This window comes from Cebus imitator, unplaced genomic scaffold, assembly GCF_001604975.1.
Source record: "Cebus imitator isolate Cc_AM_T3 unplaced genomic scaffold, Cebus_imitator-1.0 Scaffold9, whole genome shotgun sequence".
Classification (NCBI taxonomy): domain Eukaryota; kingdom Metazoa; phylum Chordata; class Mammalia; order Primates; family Cebidae; genus Cebus; species Cebus imitator.
Window position 1 is genome coordinate 3947364 of NW_016107324.1, and position 23875 is coordinate 3971238.

General features: G+C 40.5%; 1 protein-coding gene across 5 annotated transcripts in view; it reads right to left on the minus strand.

Moving 5' to 3' along the window:
- The window catches only part of SULF1 (sulfatase 1), a 197138-nt gene that overhangs the window by 54196 nt on the left and 119067 nt on the right, over positions 1-23875 (minus strand). For all 5 annotated transcript variants that reach the window (XM_017544777.1, XM_017544769.2, XM_037744303.1 and 2 more), the window contains 7 exons: positions 20904-21055; positions 18293-18462; positions 6890-7040; positions 5753-5928; positions 4014-4142; positions 3678-3734; positions 2396-2525 (listed from right to left, as the gene is read on the minus strand). In XM_017544777.1, the coding sequence (XP_017400266.1) occupies positions 2396-2525; positions 3678-3734; positions 4014-4142; positions 5753-5928; positions 6890-7040; positions 18293-18462; positions 20904-21055 (965 nt within the window). The remainder of the gene's footprint in view (positions 1-2395; positions 2526-3677; positions 3735-4013; positions 4143-5752; positions 5929-6889; positions 7041-18292; positions 18463-20903; positions 21056-23875) is intronic.

The window sequence follows — 23875 nt, forward strand, 5'->3', positions numbered from 1 at the left end:
AAAAAAAAAAAAAGATTCAGGCTCAAAATTTTTTTGAAGTTCTTAGATTCCTCAGCTATGGTTTGAGGACCACCAGTGAACACAATCATGGGCTAGAATAATGCTTCTCAAACTTTCAGGGGTCATCAGAGTCACTTGGAGGACTTGTTAACATACCAAGATTCACCCTTTGGGGTTCTGATTCAGATCTGCAATAGCCAGAGAATTTGCATTTCTGACAAACTCAGGGATGCTGATTCTGCTGGTTCAGGTTTAGAGTAACAATTCACTAGTGCTGTGGACACACTGAAGCTAGAGGCAATCAGAAATACACCCCAGGTCTTCACTTCTAAAGCTCACTCAGGCCCAATATTAAGAAATTCTATAGAAAGAAATCACGAAATCACCATCAGGGGCATAGCCTAATTCTTTGTTCCATGAATTCAGGCCTTTCTAAAAGAGACCATTGCTGACGTTTTCATCTATCCATGCGATGGATCTAAATTCAGGCTGGTTCACAGAGAAATCAAACAGTGGAGGAAAATTCCAGATATAAAAGCATTTCATGGGGCCAAAATAAGCTTAGAAAAATATGAAAAAGCAAAAGTAAGTTTTTAACATAGTTAGCATTCAGCTCATGAGTGAAAAGCTTGTACCAAAGTACCATAATCTAGTTTACGTTACATTTGCCCTTTAGGACCTATATTAAAATTTTAGGCCAAGCCATATGGAGAGGATTGTAAAATTATACACTGAAAGGTAGGCAATGCACCTTATTCCCAAAAGGCTATAATGTTCACCTCTTAGAGCTAAAAGAGTAACAAGATCACCAATTTGCATGAGATATATTTAACACTGAATATTTGCAACTCCTGAATAAAAGTAAATTAGCCTATGGAGGCTGGCTCATAAAAATCATCTTAGAGCTACAAAACAATTCTGAGCTTTTATTCATAATAATACTTGGAGCTTTCACAAGAAAGATTTGAAGCCTGCAAATTAAAATATAATGAATAGTTCTAAGCTTTTCTCCACTAAACACTTGAAAATTAAGACATAGTAGAATGCAGTGAAGGCTTAGATTTAGCCCTTCCTTCAACGGCTCTCCCTCCCTATCCTCTTCTATTTCAGAGGGATTTTGTGTACAAGAAAGCATGAGGAAATACAGGGTATAAGGATCAAGTTGTTTGTTATGAATGTCTATTCAACAAGCTAGATACTATATAATAAGCGTATAATGAGTCAGGTCATTTTAATAATAACTTATGTACCTACTCATTCCATGAGTCTCACATCTTGAACTAGTGTTGGCAAATTGTGTGGGTATCTAGAGGTCAGTTAAATTAAAAAAAGACTCACAGAAGATTTGAACTTCTCTTCACCTGGTTATTGTAACTTACCTTGGAAGGCAGCAAGTGGCCTGAGTTTTTGAATCTGATAACTCCTGTTTGAATCGCAGTTGCCCATTTGTAAAATGGGGATGCCAATGCTCACCTCACTCTACAGATGTGAGGATTAAATTCAGTAAATGCATACAAAACCCTGTGTACCATGCCTCACGTAAGACAAATTCTCACGATGTGTTAGAGTTTTTCACTTTCCTCTGATTTTGTTCTAAGCTGCAATGATTTGGACAGAAGTTCAGTTCCTCCTGTCATGACAGCATTTTCTTTCAGCTAGCATACACTTCAATCAAGAGCATTTAAAATCATTGGTTCTAAACTGGTTTAAATTCATATGTTCTTGCTTTCTTTAAAAGCAATGTTAATTCACCACACAGTATTTCTTTTATTCTTACTGATAAAAGCTGGTGCTCTGAGTAGCCTGGCTTCTACAGTAATATTTCTACTAACAAAGAGGATTTATTCGAATGAAATATTTGATGTCAGAACCTTTGTGAATAGAAGTAGGAACAATACACAAAGGGAATATGGTTTCTCTTCTCATTCCGCAAGCTTGGTCACAGGCTCCGTCCTCTACTGGGGGTAAGAAGACATCTGACTTTAGCCTAGCGTGAAGGCCTCATCTTATCTCTTGGGTGCTTCACTGCCCAGAGGTTCAGCATGCACCTGTGCTTTGACTAAGGAGCCTCTCAGCAACTCTTCAGTGACTAGTTAACTCTTCAGTGACTGGTATGACAGAAATCTTCTCAGAGGAAACCAGTGTCTTTTGGCATAGAATTTTCTCTGAGATCATCATCTTTGTAAACTGGAGGAAGCCCATGTAGTAATGGGGAGGCCCAGCCTGGACCAGTTACATAATTCTGTTCACAGAGATGTCTCTCTGAGCTTGCCCTCATGGCCATTAGGAAAAGCTTATTTATACACAAATGTACATTTTTTTATGTGATGAAAAATTTCTAAATTAGAGATGGAGAAGCGCATGAGTGGTGGTAAGAAAAGCCAGTGTGACTCACCTGCCCCGGTTGTTCACAGGCTGTCTGGTACCTGGCCTGCTGGCATAGTTCTTTGACCCGCTCGTATTTGGGCAAGTGATTTGACTGTTGGATATTCTTGCTGGATTCTTCCTTCTTACGTAGAAATTTGCTTCGACAAAAAGGGAAAAGCTTCGTATGTGAGAAGTGATCTGAATTACCACCTCTGAGTCCTGCCTGTTCTTTTTTTTTTTTTTCCCATCACATGACTTCACATTCTTTAAACAGCAATAAATAGATGTTAAAGCTCTGTCTATAGGAGTTCAGCATTTGATGGGTCCTTTGTGAAAACGACAAATTGGGTAGGATGAAGATGAGAGGTCAGGAAAAGATTCATTCCTCCCAAAAGCATTAAATTCAAAATTTGGGATTACGTGTTTCACTTATATGTTCAAAGTTCTTTTTGTTAAAAAAATTAGTTGAATGTTTTCTCTCTCCTAATTTATGTACAGAGAAAAACAAGGCAATGGGCATTGAAGAATCAAAAGGGAAAACCCAGAAAGGACACTGGAAATAATCACAATGGCATACATTTATCTATTTAAAACTAGGAAAAGCACATAAGGGAAAGAAGTAGGAAGTAGGAAGAAGGGTGCCAGGTAAGCCTTGGAGGCAGCTTAGAGAAGAACGTGGGGAGGATGGTAGAGAAACTCAATCCACTGGTCTGATTAGAAACCAACAGTGAGAAATGCAACAGTAAATCTACACCCATGATAAAGGGTTTGGTCCAATCTTATGAGCATTTGTTCTTTTTGGGGGGCATGGAGTCATCATTGTCTTGCTTTTTTGGTATTTTAAAAATTGATATATCATAATTACACATATTTTGGGGGTACGTATGATATTTTGATACCAGTCTACAATGTGTAATGATCAAATCAAGAGAATTGGGATGCTCATCGTCTCATTTATCTTTTCCCTGTGTTGGGAACATTACAATTCTTTACTTCCAGCTATTTCAAAATGTACCATAAATTATTGTTAACGATAAGGTCCCAACTATGCTATCAAATACTATAACTTCTATCTAACTGTATTTTTGCGCCAATTAACCAACTTGAGAGTTTATTCTTTACAATTCTGATCCAGCAATAATTAGTCTACTGGACACTAGAGAATAAGTAGCAAACCACTCAATCTTGTAACTAGGCTTACAAAATCTGCATGCTTAGTAAACAAAAATAAGGAGGAAAAAAAAATACCCAGCAGGGAGAGCTGCCCACTAGGACTGGTTCCCAGAAGCACCCTAGGAACCAATAATTACCCTCTTTCCACTAGGAATGTATCACGCCAAATTTTGGCCTTCTTGTTTGTTCGAAACCTGAAAGCAAAATGATAATATTTACTGTTGGCATCTGGACATTTTTCCAAATGGATCTGTGCTGACAGCTTATTTAAAGAAACACCTCTCACTTCCCATAGACCACGACTGCATCTCCATCAATATGCTATTCACAAGCAGCTGAAAATTGCTCAGCTTGGGGGTGATTCTTATGGGCAAGGCATATTTTGCCTCCATGTCTTCAGTTGCTGGCTGGCTCTGGGCACCAGCCGGAGCTCAGTGTGTTCGGGGCTGGCTGAGAGAGGAACAGTGACGCACCTGTTACCTGGCTTTTCTGGGTCCAGAAGCTTGAGGACAGACTTGCCGTCCACATCAGGAGGTGTGTCGAGCCCAGCGATATCCAGGATCGTGGGGGCCAAGTCAATGTTGAGAACGATCTGTGGGACTCTGCAAAGGGGCGGATGGTGATGGCTGAGATCCAATGCCAGGGGAAGGTGGCACTTAAGGCTGCTTTTTCTACAGCAGTGACTCAATGGCCTTCCACTCTTCTCACCCCCTCCTCTGGTCTCCTAGGCATGGGTGGTTGCACGTGGCAAGGGTGGGTGTGTGATCACAGCAATGGCACTGAGCAAGATTAACTGACTCTCATGAGGGTCAGGCTGGAGAGATGCCTGCCTGATCCTTCTTTAAATGGGAAGAAATAGACGCTAAAGCTCTATTTACAGGAGTTTAACATTTGACGGGTCCTTTGTGAAAAGGACAAACTAAGTAGGATGAAGATGAGAGGTCAGGAAAAGATTCATGCCTCCCAAAAGCATGAATTTCGGAATTAGGGCATACGTTTTATTTTACATGTTCAACGTTCTTTTTGTTAAAAAATTACATAAATTTTCTTTTTCTCCTAATTTATGTACAGAGAAAAATAAGGCAATGGGCATTAATAAATCAAAAGGGGAAACCCCTGTGGTCTGACCACATCGCCAGGCAAGAGGCAGCCTGATACATGGTTTTTGCAGTATGCATGCTCTTGTTTAAAACTCAATAGTCTATAACTCTTCTGTTGAACAGGGACTTTAAAATCAATATTTAAAAAAGGGATGTACAGTTTTTACAGTTGAATTCAACCTTTGCTACCTCATCTTTAAAACATAAAGCTTTCTAGATATAGAGCTGACAATTCCCAGGGTGTTTCTAATAATCTTAGGAAGCATCCTTCAAAGAAATCCTTCTTACTTCAATCGCCCTTTCTCCAGGATGTAGTGTGATGCACTAGCACATGAGGTGGATGGGCGAGATTCAGAACACCTGGGTTCTGGGCCCCACTGCCACCACTTCCATAATTAGGGATCTGAGACGAGCACTGACGCTGCCTGCCTAGCTTCACTATTACATCAGGGGTCCGGCTAGATGCTTTTTAAGGGCCATTCCAGCTTCTGGATTCTACTTCCACTTTTTCTTTTAGTCTTTCCATAATACTTTCATGGATGCAATCCCATTTTATGCAAAACATTCTGAGATGATTGGCAAGGCCATTTTATGATGGGAAAATAGAGATGCAAAGAGATGCAGTGGCCTGCCTATAGTGGCAGAAATAGCAGTCTAGTCCTTCAGCTCTCTTCCCTTTAAAACAAAAGCCAGCTTTAAAAAATTTATCTTTTAAAAACAGTTCTTGAGTAATAATTTTTTAAAAGTTAAACACTAAAAGGATGGCATCTTTTTTTTTTTTTTAATGACAGGGTATCTCTGATTCAAAGAAGGATGACGTCCCAGAAGATCACACCCTGTCTGTGTACACAAACCAAAACGACACGGATTCCAGTCGATTTGAGAGAATTAGTCATTGATTCAGTTATTTTACCTTTTTCTTCAAGTAGTATACTTCAGCTAATTTAAGATGTGGCAAGGGGGAAAAGGTTTTCATCTTCTAAATTAACCAACCCACATACATCCTTTTTCATTTTGGATGAAAGGAAACCAGATATGGAGACTGGTAATTGAATTATCTTAGACACACATGAGGTACGACAGTTGAATGTTGCAAACAGAGAAATACGTACATTGATCCTGGTTCTACGCTTGGACCACGAATAAAAAAAGGCACACGAATATCAAAGTCATATGGCATGGATTTCCCCTTGACCAGTCCAAACTGCCCGATATGGTAACCGTGGTCGGCGGTGTAAATGATGTAAGTGTTCTCCAGCTCCCCTGTCTCCACAAGCATGTTATACAGCTGAAATACAGCACAGGAACAAGTCAGAATCAATTGTGCTGGTGTAAGATGACGCTCAGTAGTGTTGCCACAATCGCCCTCAAATCTTTTTCCTGTTATTTTTAAAAGGCAAGAGTTGCTTTAATAATGTTATCCACATTTTCTATTTGCTTACAATCTTGGAGGGAAATTGTCCAATGGTAAAGCTAAAATGTAACGTTTTGGAATCTGGCACATTCTACCTACAGGCTTTTTTTTTTTTCATATATATATATATATATATATATACACATATATATATATACTTGTCTGGTAAAACAAAAACAAAAACATGCCGCCTTCCCCCCAAATACAACAACCTCTATCACCAAACTTCATAGGTTATACTTTGAAAAATCCATTGTTAAAGCAATTTTATCATCACATATCTAATTACCAAGGGTTAAAAACAGGCTGCTTCAGAGCCTGATCCAGTTAAATCCAGCCTGAGGCATGTCGTGTTTGGCTTATATTATGCTTTAAAGTTCAGAAAATTTCAAATAAAGTTTTTTGTTTCTGGCTTCTTTTAAAAAGTCAGAAGACCTGCTGATACTTGATCTACATTTCCACATGGCAAAATTTAGCTGGAGCTGAGTAATTGCTGTTGCTTTAGATGGGGCCCTTAAGTTCAAGTTCAAGTTCACCACATGCTCCATCATTCCTCATTGCTTTTGAGGATGTGGCCCCTGATTTGCACTGATTTGATTTTTCTCTCCTCTTTTTTTTACTGGCTCCGTAGGAAACCAAACCTGGAGAGGTAGATGGAATGAGGACAAGATAGGAGAGGGATGATTAAGCCACTAAATGCATACTCTCCCTTTCTTTCTCTCTCAACATCTTGCTGGAAAACGAAGGGGAAAAAACCAAGCAGGATTGGCAAGAATGAATCTACACAAAGGACACTGGACCAAAAACTGTCACCGAGGTAGGTTCATGTGCTTACCCTCTCCACAGAATCATCCACTGACATCAAAGTCTGGAGCCTTTTGCGCTGTAGAATGTTTGTAAATTCCATGTGGATGGGCAGCATGGGTCCTGTGTACTGCATAATCCAGTGTTTATCCATATTTGGTGCATAGTTATAACTAGGAGTTCTGAAAATATCCAGACAGAAATCTTACTATATATATCTAACTTAGTCATTTAGGAAAATATCTCAAGGTTGTGAAATAATCATTAAGGAGAGACAATTGAGACACTGCTAAAACATTTTCCTCTTCCAACTATTTTCTGTTTGCATTTATAAGAAGATGAAGTCTTCACCACCCCTAACAGCAAATATCCTCCGAAGGTATACACATTCAAACATATAAAACCACGACTGGCAGCTGAACATGTCATTAGAAGTTCGTTTGGGTTCACTGAATAAAATGTGTAAGAAACACATCGAGATGATTATGGTTACATTTCGAATCTACAGATAACATCTCAGTAATGTACAAGGGAATAGTCTTATTGACGTTAACTTGTAAAAATTTTATTGCTAATGAGGCTTTTAAATATAGTCACAAATATGTTATTTGGAATGGTGAACCATCATTTCAACACATTTTTTCTCTTGAATACTTGAGAAGAGTATTTTATTGATTACTTACATATCTAGTCTTTATGAGTTTTGTATATAGATACCATAAATTTAATTGGATTTGTGGGAATGATAACAAAGTCTGCTTCTGCAATATACAGGTTTAACAATAAAGCTATTCATGGCCAGGCACGGTGACTCATGTCCAGCACTTTGGGAGACTGAGGTGAGTGGATCACCTGAAGTCAGGAGTTCGAGACCAGCCTGACCAGCATGGAGAAACCCTGTCTCTACTAAAAATACAAAACTGGCTTGGTGTGGTGGTGTGTGCCTGTAATCCCAGCTACTCGGGAGGCTGAGATAGGAGAATTGCTTGAACTCGGGAGGCAGAGGTTGTGGTGAGCTGAGATCAAGCCATTGCATTCCAGCTTGGGCAACAAGAACAAAACCATGTCTCAGTAAATGATAAATAAATAAAGCTATTCATTTAATAAACAAATCAATACAGGTGCAGGGAGTAATTTCTGTAAGCCACAAGGAAATGGTCCCATTGTTCCAGGATAGGTTAAAGTCTATAATCTACGCAGAGATCCATGTGGTATCCCATGCCTTCCACTGCGTAGTCAAAAAATGTCACCTTCTCTTTGATGTTTTACTCAACTCCCTCAACCATTTGATACTGCCACCTCATGCTCTGGCATGGGTACATAAGATGTCTATGCTATGACAATTCTCACTCTGAGAATTATTTGTTTATATTTGAACTCTTTACAGACTATAATCCATTTGAATCTTCTCCTTCAATGTTATTAAGCACATGGAGGTTGTTTAATATTAAAAGCTGAGTGAGAATTTAACATGTGTTGGGTATTGTGCAAACCGTTTTATATGCATTAACTCATCTAATTGTCTCAGCTGCTCTGTAAAATAGGGTTATTATTCCTGATTTACAGCTGAGAAAATCAAGGCATAGAAAAGTTAAGGAACGCCTGCAAATTGAAAACAGTAAGTAAATGGTAGAAACAGGACTGAATTCCAAAGCCCATTTTCTTTAACAAAATGAATGAAAAGTAAAGTGAGCGGTGCTTCCTACATCTGAGATTGCTTTTAATATGAACCACAACTTTACAAATAGGCAGCCTCAAAGAATGAGCAACAGTTTATGTGACTGAGAAATCTGATTCCCTGTTTCTGTTCTGGGGAGGATCCCATCAGTGAAATATTGTGGATAATGATGGCTGAACATGACCCCGTGCCATTATTTATATTATATTATAAAACTAGGGAGAGAATCAGTCACTGTGAGCTCATCGATTTCCGGGGTCTTGATGAAGTCCTCTACTTGTCTGTGGTGTGGATTTCCCATGAGGAAAGCTTGGAGTTTCTGAGATTCATGGTGGTATGCTAGGACACTACCATGCACACTGGGACGTAAAAATGCTACCTGCTATTATACATTCTCTTCTGCCGGTAGGTTTGCAGAACCTCTCTTTTAATAGTAGAAAATGCTGGTTTGAGATCCTTGGCCTTCTTGGTTCACAAAGTTACCTTGGTGACCAGCATGGGTGCTGATTACCCAGTAGAAGACAGCAGCACCAATAATATAACATTGAGCTCAGAAGACGCTGTCCGTAAAAGTGGCTCAGTTGTGTTCAGAAGTATAAGAAACTCATGTTTAAAGAGAAAAGATCAGTAGAGTGGAAAAGAGGGTGTGGCTCAAATGTGCTCATCTGTAAATGGAGTTAATAGTACTTTTCTTAAAAAGTTGTTTTGGTCCAGGCGAGGTGGCTGATGCCTATAATCCCATCACTTTGGGAGGCCCAGGCAGGCAGATCACCTGAGGTCAGGAGTTCAAGACTAGCCTGGACAACATGGCAAAAACCTGTCCCTACTAAAAATACAAAAATTAGCTGGGCGTGGAGGCAGGCGCCTGTAATCCCAGCTACTAGGGAGGCTGAGGCAGAAGAATCCCTTGAACCCGAGAGGTGGTCACAGTGAGCGAGATCATGCCACTGCACTCCAGCCTGGGCGACAGAGCGAGCCTCCATCTAAAAAAAAAAGCAGTTTTGAGGAACAACCACCATATATACATAGCACTTAAAATGCCTATAACAGAGGCACAGGAATTTCCTCCATGAGTCAATAAACAAGTAACTCCCACGTATTATCTGGGTTGGTAAAAATCCATAGTGTTCTAAAACAAACTCTTCACCTGTCTTTTTTTTTTTTTTTTGAGACACAGTCTCGCTCTCTTGTCCAGCCTGGAGTGCCGTGGCATGATCTCCATCTCAGCTCTCTGCAACCTCAGCTTCCCGGGTTCAAGCAATTCTCCTGCCTCAGCCTCCCGAGGAGCTGAGATTACAGGCATGTGCCACCATGCCTGGCTAATGTTTTGTATTTTTAGTAGAGATGGGGTTTCACCATGTTAGCCAGGATGCTCTTGATCTCCCGACTTTGTGATCTGCCTGCCTCGTCCTCCCAAAGTGTCAGGATTACAGGCGTGAGCCACCACCCCCAGCCTGACCTGTCATTCTTAAGACAAACTTTCAACATAAACTCTCTCCTGCCTACCAAGGTAAATGATTCATGAACCAAATAGCCCATTATTTTTTATTTTTTGGCCTGAAAGAGATCATCATATCTAAAAGTAAACCACAGTCAGACGGGAAGTGGGGAGGGACCTAAGCCCATGTTCTTATTCTTCATGCAGCATGTTGCGTTACAAACAGGATTAGATTAAGAGGTTGAGGAGGAGAAGAGAAGGGGCTTCTAAATCCCCTCAAAAAGAATTTTTCGCCCATGGGGGTAGTTAGAGGTCACAGAAATATAGAAAGTTGGTCGTGAAAGGCCCCTAACCATTTAATGATACATGACCTGAAAAAGAATACAGCTATAACAGATTACACAGGGTTTCTTTATAATACCTCAACATCCTTCACTTACTGCCTTTGATGTTGGGTTGGCTTAATTTAAAAATGAATCTAGTTGACTTTTTTAAAACCACAAAACCTCAACACAAATAAAAATTACAATAGAGAGCTGAAATGCAGGCTCACAGTGGGCAAATTATGTCTTCCACCAGTTACCTTGATGTGCTTGGCATAGCTCCACCCCACTTGCAGGAACAGGGAAGCTTGCAGCAAATTATAAGCCTGAAATTGGACTCCCGGATTTACAGAATGACATATGTTAAATCTGGCTTATATTAAAAGGGAGAGTTCAGGGACTGTTGTCAAAGCTGTCCTCCCCTGCCCCCCCCTTCTTATTTTTCTTAATTTCTTGATATGGGAGATGACCCCCAGATCTGGGGATGAGGTCCCAGGTGGGATCTCAGCAGGCAGCAGGGACAGAGTGTGTATGTGCCTTTTAAAGGAAGACAGACTGCCACTGCTTCCCACAGAACAGCAGCTGTTCAGGGACCTGCAGGTGGAAGGTCGGGGGTCACTGGAATTGACAATGTTGTTGAAAAGTGATCTTTTGCCAAAGGCCTGTGGTTGCCTCCTGCTGAGGTCTGCCAAATTCCTCGAAGATGCAGCCTTCTGTTCCCCAGTGATAATTAAGGCCTGCTTCCCTAACTAAGGATTGACTTCAAATTATTCAGATAGGGCCTGGAGCTGTCAGCTGGATCACAAGCCACTGAAAAAAGTAGGTAACTGTTATTGGGAGAAATGGAAAACCACATATTGGGTTATTCCAGAATGTTTTGGAATTAGACTCAAATTTTCATCCCAGCTCTGTTCCTTAATAGTATGTGATCTTGGACAACTTTTTGTCTAAGCCTCAGTTTCCTCATCTATATAATGGGGATAACAACTTTAAAGAGTTCTTGTGAGGGTTAAGAGATTTCTGTGGTTCTAGAGAGCAAATTCTGGAACCATACCATACTCATTCTCATTGGTAGGTGAAAAACAGCTTATCCCTTAATAGCTCATTGGTTTGTTGCAGCAACTCTGAGGACTCAGCAGGGAATATTAGTCCCATTTTACAGATGAGGAAGTAAAGTGCACAGAGGTGGCTCAGAAATAATGTACCGGTGCAGCTCTTCGTCAGTGCCCATTCTACGACATCACACCCCACAACGTGCCTCAGAAATCCCAGTCATTGAAAGGAAAATTGATGTATCTATTTCTTACTATCAAAAGTAAGTCCTAAAATCTTAGCCTTCATCCTGATTTCAAGTACCAGCTTCCCATTCAAGTATCTTCCCGTCAGTTGCTGTGTCTACTTTGTTGCAAATACAGAATAAAGTCTCACCCTCCTAGGCACACTGGATGCATCCATGAAAAGGTAGATAACACAACACTGGCTATTTGCTTTATAATTGAGAGGCCAAAAGACTAGACTAGCATTTTTGAATTTCTGTTGCTTTCTTAAAAAAATAAAAATCTGTGTTGGAGGTAGAGTCACATGTACCTAACCTGGGAAGACCTTTCTATTGCCTGTTAGATAAGGGCTTCACCTAGAGCTGCACGCTCCAGACCTTACACTCCCAAGAAAGCATCCTTGTAATCCTCCATAGACTATTCCCCTATATAAAAGTTCAGCTTTTCCCAGCAAGGCCTCCCTGCATACTGCTTTCCATAGTCGCTTCTCGTTTGGATTTATTGCTCATTATGCTGGATCATGGATACTTGAGTCCACTGTACTTGTAAGCTCAACCTTCACCATCATGCCAACTCTCCTGGATGTTTGATTATCTTTCTGGTATTGCTCATTGATATGACAGAACAAAGAATTCTGAAAATCAATAATGTTACCTTTCTTTTTCACAGGTGAGTATTTTAGGAGAATAATTCTTACTAGCAAAGAAAGAGTTTCAAGAGTTGCACGCGTTATATATGAAATCTATATTTGGGAAATTGCAAAGAACTTAGGAGTTCATTTTTACTGCTGAGGGCCTTTGCTGTCACTCCAGAGAAAATTGGTATATTTCTAGTGATTTGTATCTAAACATGTGTTTTCTTCATTTGTTTAGTCTCAAACAAACAAAAAGCCCTAATATCTAACCCTTAAAGGGTACTGACAGCAGGCCCATCATTCTCTGAGAAATGAAGTAGGCTTCAATTCCCAGAATAAGCCAGTGATACAGATTTGAGGCACACAAAGCATTAAATTGGAAATTCTATGCTTAATCTCCCAAGCTGCACCATCTCAGTTTTCACTAAAACTCAACTTACCTAATTGACTTTGTGGAGATATTCCCCACCCGAGTTCAAATATCTATAGGCAGGTAACATTTGAACATATGCAAGATAATACCAAATGCTCTTGATTATAGCTATATAGGTATATAATGCTCTTTTAATGAATCTGTGAACACCAGTTAGAATTGTGCAAGTGCATAGAATTGTTTATAGCTCTAATCTGAATTGTGGCTGTGATGTAAACTGAGTAAGTCTGGCCAAGAGAATTGAGTTTCAGTTTAGTTTTGTCCCTAACTACTCATGTGACCTTCACAAAACCATTTGGGTCTTCATTTAAAGAATGTAGACTTTGGGTCTTTGTTTTTTTAATCTAAAAAACTATGGAATTAGAGTATCTCTAGGTGTCCTTTAAATTCATAAAGCCAATTGTTTAAATAGTTTTGATATGATTTAAAAAATGTTCTCACATCAGCTATTTAGTGAGGTGAACATGTTTATTCGCTAAATACAATGAAATGTGCAACTACTTTGTCTGAAGGCATGCTTACCAGGCACTGGGAGGTAAAGAGATAAAGCATTTTTGTCCCTGTTTTCAGGACAAAGCTAAACTCCAGGGTATTGTTCACATATTTTATTTGAATGCTGCCCCCCTGGAGTTGTGCAACTTGACTTCAGGGAGGTGAGTAAGCCAGCAACACCAACGCTGACAGTGTAAGTAGCAAATGATCCATCCAGAGAAGAACAAAGTAGAAACAGAGAGAAAAGGGAGCAATGAGTTCTGCTCAAATCAGAGGTTTTTTTTGTAGAATTTAAACTTTTCCCGTCTTCAAAAGCATGTCCTTTCATGTATTTGTGGAAAGAGGTACGAATGTGCAAATTCTTTTAAGGCAAGACATTTCCTTCCAGCTTTAGATAACAAAGGTGTTTCAAAACCTTTGTCCTGGGGCTTACACAGAGGGAGTTTTTCCTTTGACATCCTATGTTTATTCACAAGCTCTACCTTCACAAAAACTCTTGCAAATTAGTGCACATGGACGGTTCTACCAAGAGTTTAGATTTCACTCGAACTTGTGTATTTGTGTGTGTGTGAGTGTACATGCACACACACACAGTCACACACATTTACAGGTATGGGAAGAAAGACCTGTTAAATTGAAATAACAACAAAAAATGTTTAAAGTTGGCGGGGCATAGTTTGTAGAGAGGTGATAAGGAGGTCCCTTAGCTTCCCGTAGAATCATCAGGGAGGTAAATGATGTCTCTTTCCCTGTCATAGCTTTTGTCCACAGGTGTGTATCATGACATCACCAAGGCCAGGAGAGAGAAGTATGTTAAAGTGGAGGTGAAGGAATTGCATCCGTATGGCAATTCTGCGGAAGTAGGTTACTGAAAAGTAGAGTCTTAGCAAAGGGCTTTATGATAATAGGATTATTATGTGTGTTATTACGACAGAGCCTTCCTCTGATTTCTCAGAGGCCATGAGTAGCTGAGTTACAGTTTGATTAAACCATTTTCCCTGTCAACAAGTGGTTGATAATCCCCTCTCATTCTTCCTTGGTAAGCATAAGCTCTACCATCAGTTTGTAAAGCTAAGGGGCCAGTAGCAAGCTGGCTTCCTCTCTTTGTTGGGAATGGCAAACACCTTGGAAAGATGATACATTCCCCCCAGTCTGAGAGGGTCAGGTAGTTATAACCTGATGCCAGATGAAAGCTATCCAGATGATGCCTGACCACCAAGGAAGAAGATCGAAAGCAAAGTGTTCACGTTACTTGCATCCCTGCAACTGGGGAGAACCTACGACTTCTTGCTCAGTGTTCGCAGGGCTTGCCAAATATTTCTGCTAAGTACTTAACTTCTTGCATCCCTTTGCTTGAATGTGTTGCTAATGTTTTCACTAGGAAGCTGGTCATTGAGTAGCCCCACACACTGCAATCGGCAGCTTGTCTTCAATTTCTCTCACTCCTTTTGTCTGAAGACTGAACTCTGAACCTGTGCACACACTCACTCCTTCCAGCCCCTTCCTCCAGCAGCAGCCAGCGAGACCTTCACAACAAAGACGCCAGGAATTTAAGGCTTTCAAGGCCTGCAGGAGACCACATTCTAGGTGCACAAAACCCAAGGATTAGCAGCAAAGAGAAGCTGAATCCCTCAACCAACCACGTGAATTTTCATTTCCTGTGGCTGAGGGAGTTCTCCAAATTGGCGCATATCCACAGCACATACTTGCACCTGGAGAAGATAACACAGTCCAGACTGGTCCTCATCCTGTCTCTTCTATTGGAATGGCCAGATGTGAGAGGCTCATCACAATGTGAGTCTTAGCCTGTCAAGAGGTCTGTCATGTCACAATGGACAAGAATCAAGTTGTTATTTTTGTAACTGCTTTCCCTGAACCTTAAGTTGAGCCATAAGAAATTGCCCTTTTGTAGGTCAAGAACGATAGAATATTGGTAGTTTCTTAATACAAAGGATCAATAAGAACCCTTACTAAGTGGCTTCTATGTCTCAGGCTGTATGTGGGGACTTTACCTACACTATTCTCTTAATTTCTCTTCATGACATCACATTAAGGTGCTAGTATTATCCCCATTTTGCAGATGAGACAGTGGAGGTTTCCAGAGATTAAAGAAAGTGCCCATAGACTTAGTGAGAGTCTCTGAGACAGGAAACCAGGCTTGTTAGCCTCTAAGGCCACACTCTGCTCTGTGTAGTTTTTACTTCATAGCATCACTAATAAGGGCAATAGATGGTTCATTTGAACTAAGAAGGAACAACTGAATCTATTTGCACGTGGCAATATCTGAGCCATCTCCTGTTTTGCTACTACCCGGCCTCCAGTGACTCTTTGCTTGCGGTTACATACAAACTCACTGACATCCTCAGTATCCTGCAACAGCTTCCCTCTGCAGCGCTCTTCCTTACTGCTGCTTTCTTTGTAGCCCATTCTCCAGTTCCTAGGACACATCTTAGATTGCCTCCCTTATATAGTGACAACATGGCCTTGCCAAAATCTTTTCCTGAAACCCAATCTCTATACAATCATCTGCAGAAATTTCACCCATCCTTTGAGGCCCACTTTGGAGCCTTGGTCCATGAAGTTTTCCTGGTTTCCCTCAAAGACATGAATGCTTCTCCCTCCCCGCTCCACAGCCCTGGGAACGTCTGCTTTGTGCTTGTCACTTCTGGCCCTATTGGTGATATCACCATTGGGACACATGCCCGTCCTGCACCTAGAGCAGAGGTTGGGGCAAAGTCATTCTATCAAGGATGAGATAGTATTTCCAGGCTGTACAGTATCTGACACAACTATTCGACTTGGCTGTAGTATTGTGAAAGCAGCCACAGACAATATATAAATGAACGAGCATGGCTATGTGTCAATAACATTTTATTAACAGAAACTGGTGGCTATCCAGGTTTGGACTGCAGGCCCCAGTGTGCCACCCCCTATCTTAGCTTATCAGTCCCTAAATGTTGGCAACTGTGTCTTCCTCATGCCTACTTATATTCCTGCTGGGCTTCATAGTGTCACAGGTGGCACTGATAAATATTTGTGGAATGAAATAGAATTTTTAATTACTAGAATCAGAGATGCCTTTCAAAAGCTATTGCTGAGACCCTGAGAACTCTGCAGACCCCTCCACTCATGCTATATTGAATCCATGCAACTGAGCTGTCAGGACCTCTTGACCTGAGGCTGATTCTCCTGCAGGCTTAGGGCCTTGCCTGAAATCTTCAAAAGCAGGCTGACTTTTAAGGAGCCATAAAACACCCTGTTTTGTCTACCCCTTCTCCTTGAGCTTGGGGAACACCTGTAAAGTTTAAAGTGTAGGAAGTCACCTTAGGCTGGGTTTCTGCTAATGCAATAAAGAAAGGTAAAGTGATTTCTCATTCAACAGAAATGGGAAAAGAGGGGTTGGAGGATATTGAAAAAGCCCACAGGACTTTTTCCTTTCATTGAATCAGTTGGCTACTAAATTTGTGAGTGAGCTGTAATGGAGAGCCACTTGCCACACACACATGGGTTTCATTCATGAATTTAGTTGCAGAGTTATATGCAGTGGAAGATCTTCAGAAGCTTAAATATCCACCCATAGCGTCGACTCCAAAATGTAATGGCTTATCCCAGCTATATTCCCAGATGCTGGGGCAACCTTCATTATTTGTTGATGATATTTTGTGCATTAAAACACTTCCATCCTCTGAGTTCCTGGGCATGCTCAGGAGGTTACCCACCCTGGCTTCATATTGTTAGTTCTTGTCCTGAGTCAGCTCTGGCCTCCTTCTAAGTCATGTGATGTCATAGAGATGATCTGTGTACTACTGATCAAGGGTCATCAGTCAATTAGTTACATTAAAGTACAAATAAAAATATTTTATAAGGCTGGGTGCAGTGGCTCATGCCTGTAATCCCAGCACCTTGGGAAGCTGAGGTGGGCGAATCACTTCAGGTCAGGAGTTTGAGACCAGCGTGGCTAACATGGTGGAACCGTGTCTCTACTAAATATACAAAAATTAGCTGGGCGTGGTGGTGTGCACTGGCAGCCCCAGCTCCTCAGAAGCTTGAGGTGAGAGAATTGCTGGAACCCAGGCGGAGATTGCAGTGAGCCGAGAGTATACGACTGCACTCCAGCCTGGGTGACAGAGCAACACTTTGTCTCAAAAAAAAAAAAAAAAGAACATTTTATAAAAAGTGACTAGCAACTAGCCTGCAGTAGTTACTTATCTATTTGCATAAGGTTCTTTCTGCCTGGAATCTTGGCTAATAACCAGTGTGGATGAAAAGAGATGATATTTAAGTACCAAAGAGCTTAAGAACCAATTTTGGAGGTTTCACAATATAGGAAACAGTTATCAATTTTCTATTCCCTGTCTTTCTAGAGAAACTTTCAGTAGATACAGAGCCAACTTTGCTTCTCAGTGTGGAATACTGAATATTGATGGCAAAGCTTGGGAAGAAATGGTGTCGACAGAGTGAACAACAAAATCGTGTTCTTTGCTGCCAAAGCATCCACATTTTTCCACCTTTGGCTGGTGAGAATTATGGGCACATGGCAGCTCTCTGTTCTGTCTCATCCCCCCATGCCATCAGCCCTCTTCCTCACCCCTCACCTCAAAGACTCTTGCTTCTTAAAAAAATCAGGCTATTTTAAAGCTGTGACCTGAGAAGCCCTCTTGTGCAAGCCACTCAAGCTGCCTTCTGCAGGAATCCTAATTGCACATCTGCAGCAAAGCTGCTACGGTATTCGCCTGGAAAATAAACTCAAGTTTCTATAACCAGACCAGGGGTCCCCACTGTGCTGCTATGGAAAGCATAGTATTTGATCATCATTATTATTAGATCAGACACACGAATATTATTTAAGACAACGAAAGGGAACTCTTGTTAAAATTGCCCGCATTTGCTTCGCTCTATGTACGTCTCTTCCTTTCTATTTAGCTACTTGTTAATGCTGGAAATGTGATTCCTTCTCAAACCATCCAGATAAGGTGCTTTCTTTCAGGCTCTGTGGCTTTGCCTGTTTGTGGTCTGCACTTAAGTTACCCTCTTATGAAGGAAGCCTTGTGGACAAGGAGGATGGAAAGAAACGGTGGGGGTGGAGAGGTAAAGGGGAGGTGTGGGATGGGGAGAAAAGGGCATGTTTGGCCGGTCGCAGAGTTGAGTTTGTTACTCACATGTGTTGGGAAGCATTGGGGTACAGTTTAGAAAACTGTGGGGCTGAGTCCTCGGGGCCGTGGGGCGCAGCGTGGCTGATCACCATCATAACGGGCCTATGGGGATACATTCTCTTAGACATTTTGAAGTAATTAATGCTCTCGTTAGTGATTAAGTCTGTGAAGTAGTCCTGAAACATACATTTGACACAAAACAAAAATTACAAAAGGTGGCATTGATCAGATCACATTTGAATAACTGCTTTCCTCAGAAGCAAGTCACTGCATGAAGAGGTAAGGTCTACAGTAGGAAGGAAGGCTGTACTGCCTAAGGCAGCAGAACATCTTCGATAATAGAGGAAGTCAGCTGCCAGTTGCTTTCTAGAGTTGCTAGCTTGGTAACACGCGAAAAATGTATTTTAAGTAATACACAACTTAGCAATCAGGAAAAAAATGTCAAGTTGTTTGCCCAAGATAATGATTAATCTGGCAATAAAACTCTAAAACACATGAAACACCAGACACTGGTCTCAGTCTCAGGTTTCGTTGATGTAATTCCTTGGCAAAAAATTTAATTACTTCAAGGGCAGGAAACACCCACGCCCACTCCAAATGTACAACTGCAAAATACACACACACATGCATGCACACACATACGTAAACACAAGAAAAGATATTTCCTTCCAGTGAAAAATCCACCTGTGGGAATTACAGTAATCACTAATCAAAGCCATGGCCAAAATCCGGGAGCACAGGGAAAAGCTGTAACATTTGATCAGTTAATTTACTTGAAACACTTCAATGGGGAGCAGTTGGTTTCCTGCAGATTATACTGTGTTAATTGCACAACTAAAGCAATACAGCTGCTGGGATTAGAGCCTGACTTGCTAATAAAATGACTTAACCCACAGTCAGGGGGGCTGATGCAGGTCTGTGAGAGGGAGGGAGGAAATGGAATGAAAAGGAAAGAAAAGATGAAAACTTAAACCACCTGCTTCTTTTAAGTGTGTGCCATTGGTTTGGCGCTCCAGTATAAACTTTATTCAGAAAGCGTTTAGGCAATATTTGCAAATGTTGAACACTTCCAGGCATGGCTAATCACATGTTGTGGATTTAAGGACCAGAACAGCTGCACAGGCAGTATCAGAGGGATGGTCTGTGTCACATGTCATTGTTAGGGCAAGTCTACAGGCTATCCCCTTCCTCTTCCAAGGGGGTGTCTGTTTCATTCTTTTCCTCACTAAAAAAAGAAATATATTCTTCTCAGACACAGTTGTCTTTGACACTTAATCAGCTGTGGTAATGAACAAGTTACGCTGATTTAGTATTCAGAGAGAATCTTGATTACTTTGCTCTCTTTAGGACAGCAGGGAGAGAAAGGTTAATAACTTGAACAAGGAGCATGAAAAAGCATCCCTACAGACAGCAAACGAGAGCAGCGAAAATTAGTGCACGTGGTCTGCACTATTTGCATGCAATGATTATATCCACCACCAGGGATGTGACCTAGGGTGAGTGGCTGAGCCACTCTAAAATGCTTTTTTCTCATCTTTGAAAATGAGGATATTGCTCAAATTTGCCTCCAAGGTCTCTGCCAACTTTGAACTTTCATGAGTTTGGAAGCCTATTAGCAATGCTTATTAATTCGTTTGCATTGTTTTCTGAAGGGTTTGAAGGAGATGGACTTAACATCTTATCTCCCACCAAGTCCCTTGTGCTCAAATCAGGGCAATCATAAAGACAGCACTGTGCCAACATTAAATCAAGTTCCCCCCTTCCGATTTCTACCAAGTGCTCTAGCCTGTTGGGAGAGGTTACTAGATAGAGCAGATTCTCGGCTTCTTTTAGACAAATGAGGAAGAGATGGGTATGGCTGGAAGGGAAGGGGAAATTTTAGGCAAATTCGCAGGCTAAATTTGAAGATACTTGCCCCTTTATTTTTATGATTTGAAAAAAAATTTAAACTTAAGTCCGCTAGCATAAAATCTTTCTGAATTTTTAAGTCAAAAGTAGAATCCATTTGTCAAAGAACCATGGGGCATATTGATTTCAGTTTCTCTGAACAGATTTGAAAATCCTAGGATTGAGAGAGCATTAGAGACTTCTGTGGACTCTTGCTGTGATAGGGCAGGTGTCTTTGTCACATATGCTAAGTTTGGTCATACAGGAGTAAAAGCAAGGAATGTGGTTTTTCAGCCTTTAATTATCGTATTTATTTGCTCTTATGATTGTGCCTAAATCTGAAGCTACAGACAAAATATACTTTTATCCCAGTGAAAAGTAAAACAGTACAAGATGAACATTTGATTATGTGGACAAGTTCTTGGTTGGGGCCAGGAGAGCTGCAGGACAAAAATTATCACAAGAAAGAGCAGATAATTCTTTCTTGATGATACTTTCATCAAAGCCTGATTGCCTTTCATCCTAATGAGAGAGGGAAATCACTGTACAAAGACAGTGTTCCTTGAGAGTATTTTCCTTGCCTAGAGTTTAAAATTACCTTACAATTTCTCATCTGAACATTGTGAGAATGTGGAAAGCCAATCTTGTGGATAGTTTAACTCACAGAAAATGGCTTTTCCCCATTTTGCACAAAGTAAATTGATGCAGTGTAAAAGTGCCTGAAAATTACCTTTGCATAATCAAATCCATGCTTTTCTTTGATGCCATTTCGACAAACAGTGTAATTATAGAAGCGAGAATTCTTGATTAATCCAAGCCATTCACGCCACCCAGGGGGGATGTAGCTGCCATTATATTCATTGAGGTATTTTCCAAAAAAGGCTGCAGTGGGAAAAAAAGAATTATTTTTTCATATAAAATGATTAATCATAAATAAATGGATAAGTATAAAATTATGACACAAAAAAGATGGTTAAACAAAAGTTGACCTAGGTAATAGTGAATGCCAAAATGACATTAGTGTAATACTCCAATCCTTTGCAAAGTGACATAAATACATTTTCCTTTAGAGTAAATAGAAGTAGCACCCAAGTACACAGATTACAGCTCAATAAAACCATCATAATGATCACGGCACTCTGGGTTCTTTTGTTTCTCAGGGTCCTACTGGAGTAAAATCAGAATGTGCCCTTTTGTTAAGTTGATGGAACAATCAGAGAAGTAGTGTAAGATTTGGAATGCAACCATTGGGCAAGTGTTGGAGAACTGAAAGTTCAGTGTTTGTGGTAAGCCTTCTAACTTACTATTTGAGAATTGTGAATTATAATAACACTGTTGAAAAGCTTGTTTTTGTTTTTACGTATCCGGAGTGTCCACATTTTCCAAACCAGGGAAGCATGGTCAACTCCATTTTTTGAGATACAGTCAGGGTTTTCTATCTTGTATAGTATGTAATGGGTGTTTATGTTATGTGTATTTTATGAATGTACACATCTATTACTGATCGTAAAAATTCTGTCAACACAGAGTCACTATATAGATTACTGATTTTCATAAAATTATAGTACAGTGGAAGTATATGTGTTCATATACAAAAACACCACGGTTCATTAAAAAAGCCACTGAAAGGCCTTCACATTTATAACTTTGGCATGTCACCTCCAAGAAAGACCACTGTGCCACAGGGCTGACTGGGCCTTTCTGAGAGGGTGACTAGAAATTTGGTCTTCTGCCAAAGATGTTGACAGGAGAGGGGTGGGAAGAAAAGGGGAAGTTGGGATTCCAGGAACAATATGAGTTCGTTCTTGAAGTGAAAAATACATTACAACCTAGCAGAATGTTAGTCATAATGTATTGGAATACTTCTGAGAGAGAGAGAGGAGGCTATTTGTAATTGCTTTAACTACAGAGGAGCAGGTATAAACAAGCACTATTCTGGGTAAACTTAAATGTTTGGTCACTCACTCTATTTAGCCACACACATAGCTTTCCCTTCAAGTAAAAAGGGCTAGAGAATATTTTTTGGATGTCTGTATAGGTATATTCATGCGTGTGTGTATGTATATATGTGCACACACACCCCTATACATACAAACACATATGCAGGCAAGTTGTAGTTTTTCTGATCTTATAAAGCTGTTGCCAGATGTCTTCTATGTCAAAGCAATTTCCTGGCTTCATTAAACAGATTTTATAAGTGCCCTTGCTTACATCCATGGTAAAAGGTAGTTCCTGGGAGACTGGCTTGAGATAATAGAGATGAATCTTAGAACTGGGGCACTTTATTGGCATTGGTCTTAAAACACACATTCGAAATTTTAAACTTACTTAATGTACATCATTTTGGTGTCTCTATGAGATATCTATTCAGCTTGCTTTTATCTTTGATATACAACTACAGACAGTCCCTGACCTACAATGGTTCAACTTCAGATTTTCATATATACAGTAGTGTAAGACTGATATCTTTTCAGTACAGTACTCAATGAATCCAATGAGATACTCAGTACTTTATTCCAAGCCTATTGGCTTTGTGTTTGATGATTTTGTCCAACTGGAGGCCAATGTAAGTGTTCTGAGCACATTTAAGTTAGATTGGGCTAAGCTAAGCTCTGGTGTTCAGTAGGTTCAGTATATTAAATGCATTTTGACTTACTGTATTTTCAACTTATGATGGGTTTATTGGGATGGGACCCCATCGTAAGCCAAGGAGCACCTGTACCTATAGAATATCTCCATCTGAATGTTTTACTGGCTTCCTAATGCTGTTGCCCAAAATGGAATTACCACTTTTCCCTTTCTGCTTTCTCCATTCCTCTGAAGGGCATAGTCACCCTCCGTGAACCAGGCTTGGCCGTCCAGAGCCTCCTTTGTTTCCATCTGCTCCTGCACTTCCCTTGCTGGGAAGTTGCCACCCTCTATTGGTTCTACTTTGGAAACAGCACTCAAATCCCTCCCACCTTCCCTGGTAACTTACCACCCCTCACAGATGCTCATGATCTCACAGACTTTCCCAGCCAGGCTAGAGGAGTCTTTCCACTCGATTGTCACTAGTTAATCTTCCCAAGGACCCACTCTGGTCACTTCACCCTCTTCTTGCAATCTCAGATAACCCTCATTGCCTGCGGAATCAAGTGTATTCTGCTAGCTTGTCATCAGAGGCCTACCTGGAGTTTGGACAAAATCCTTTCTTTTCCAACCCCATCTCCCATTTCTCTGATAATTGTCTTTTTCTCCAGCTAATGTTTCCTCTATTTGCTTTCTGGTTCCCACCTCTCTACTTTTGCTTGTGCAATTCTCTTTATTTGCCTCTTTATATCAAGGCCAGAGCAAATGCCATTTCACTCACAGTCCCTGTCTTAATTACACAACATTGTCTTTGTGGCTCTAATCCCATCTTCCCTTTCTCCATTGTGGTATAGTCATGTTCATACAGAAGCCGAATAGTCCCTAGACTGTAAGCTTTTTGAGGGCAAACATTGCTTCTGCCTCAAGTCTGAGGCACTCTCCACCCTTGCACGGAGTACAGGGCTCCATCCTTTTTGTTTCTTGAACTTGGGTTCATGAACCCAATGTATTCTGGGGACTTGACGAGGTCTAGATTAAAAAATTGTGTGATTTTGCTTAAATTATCATTTTTCTTTTCAGAGAAAAATATTTTTATTTCCTTCTTTTTTTTTTCCAGTTGAACATTTTTTTTTT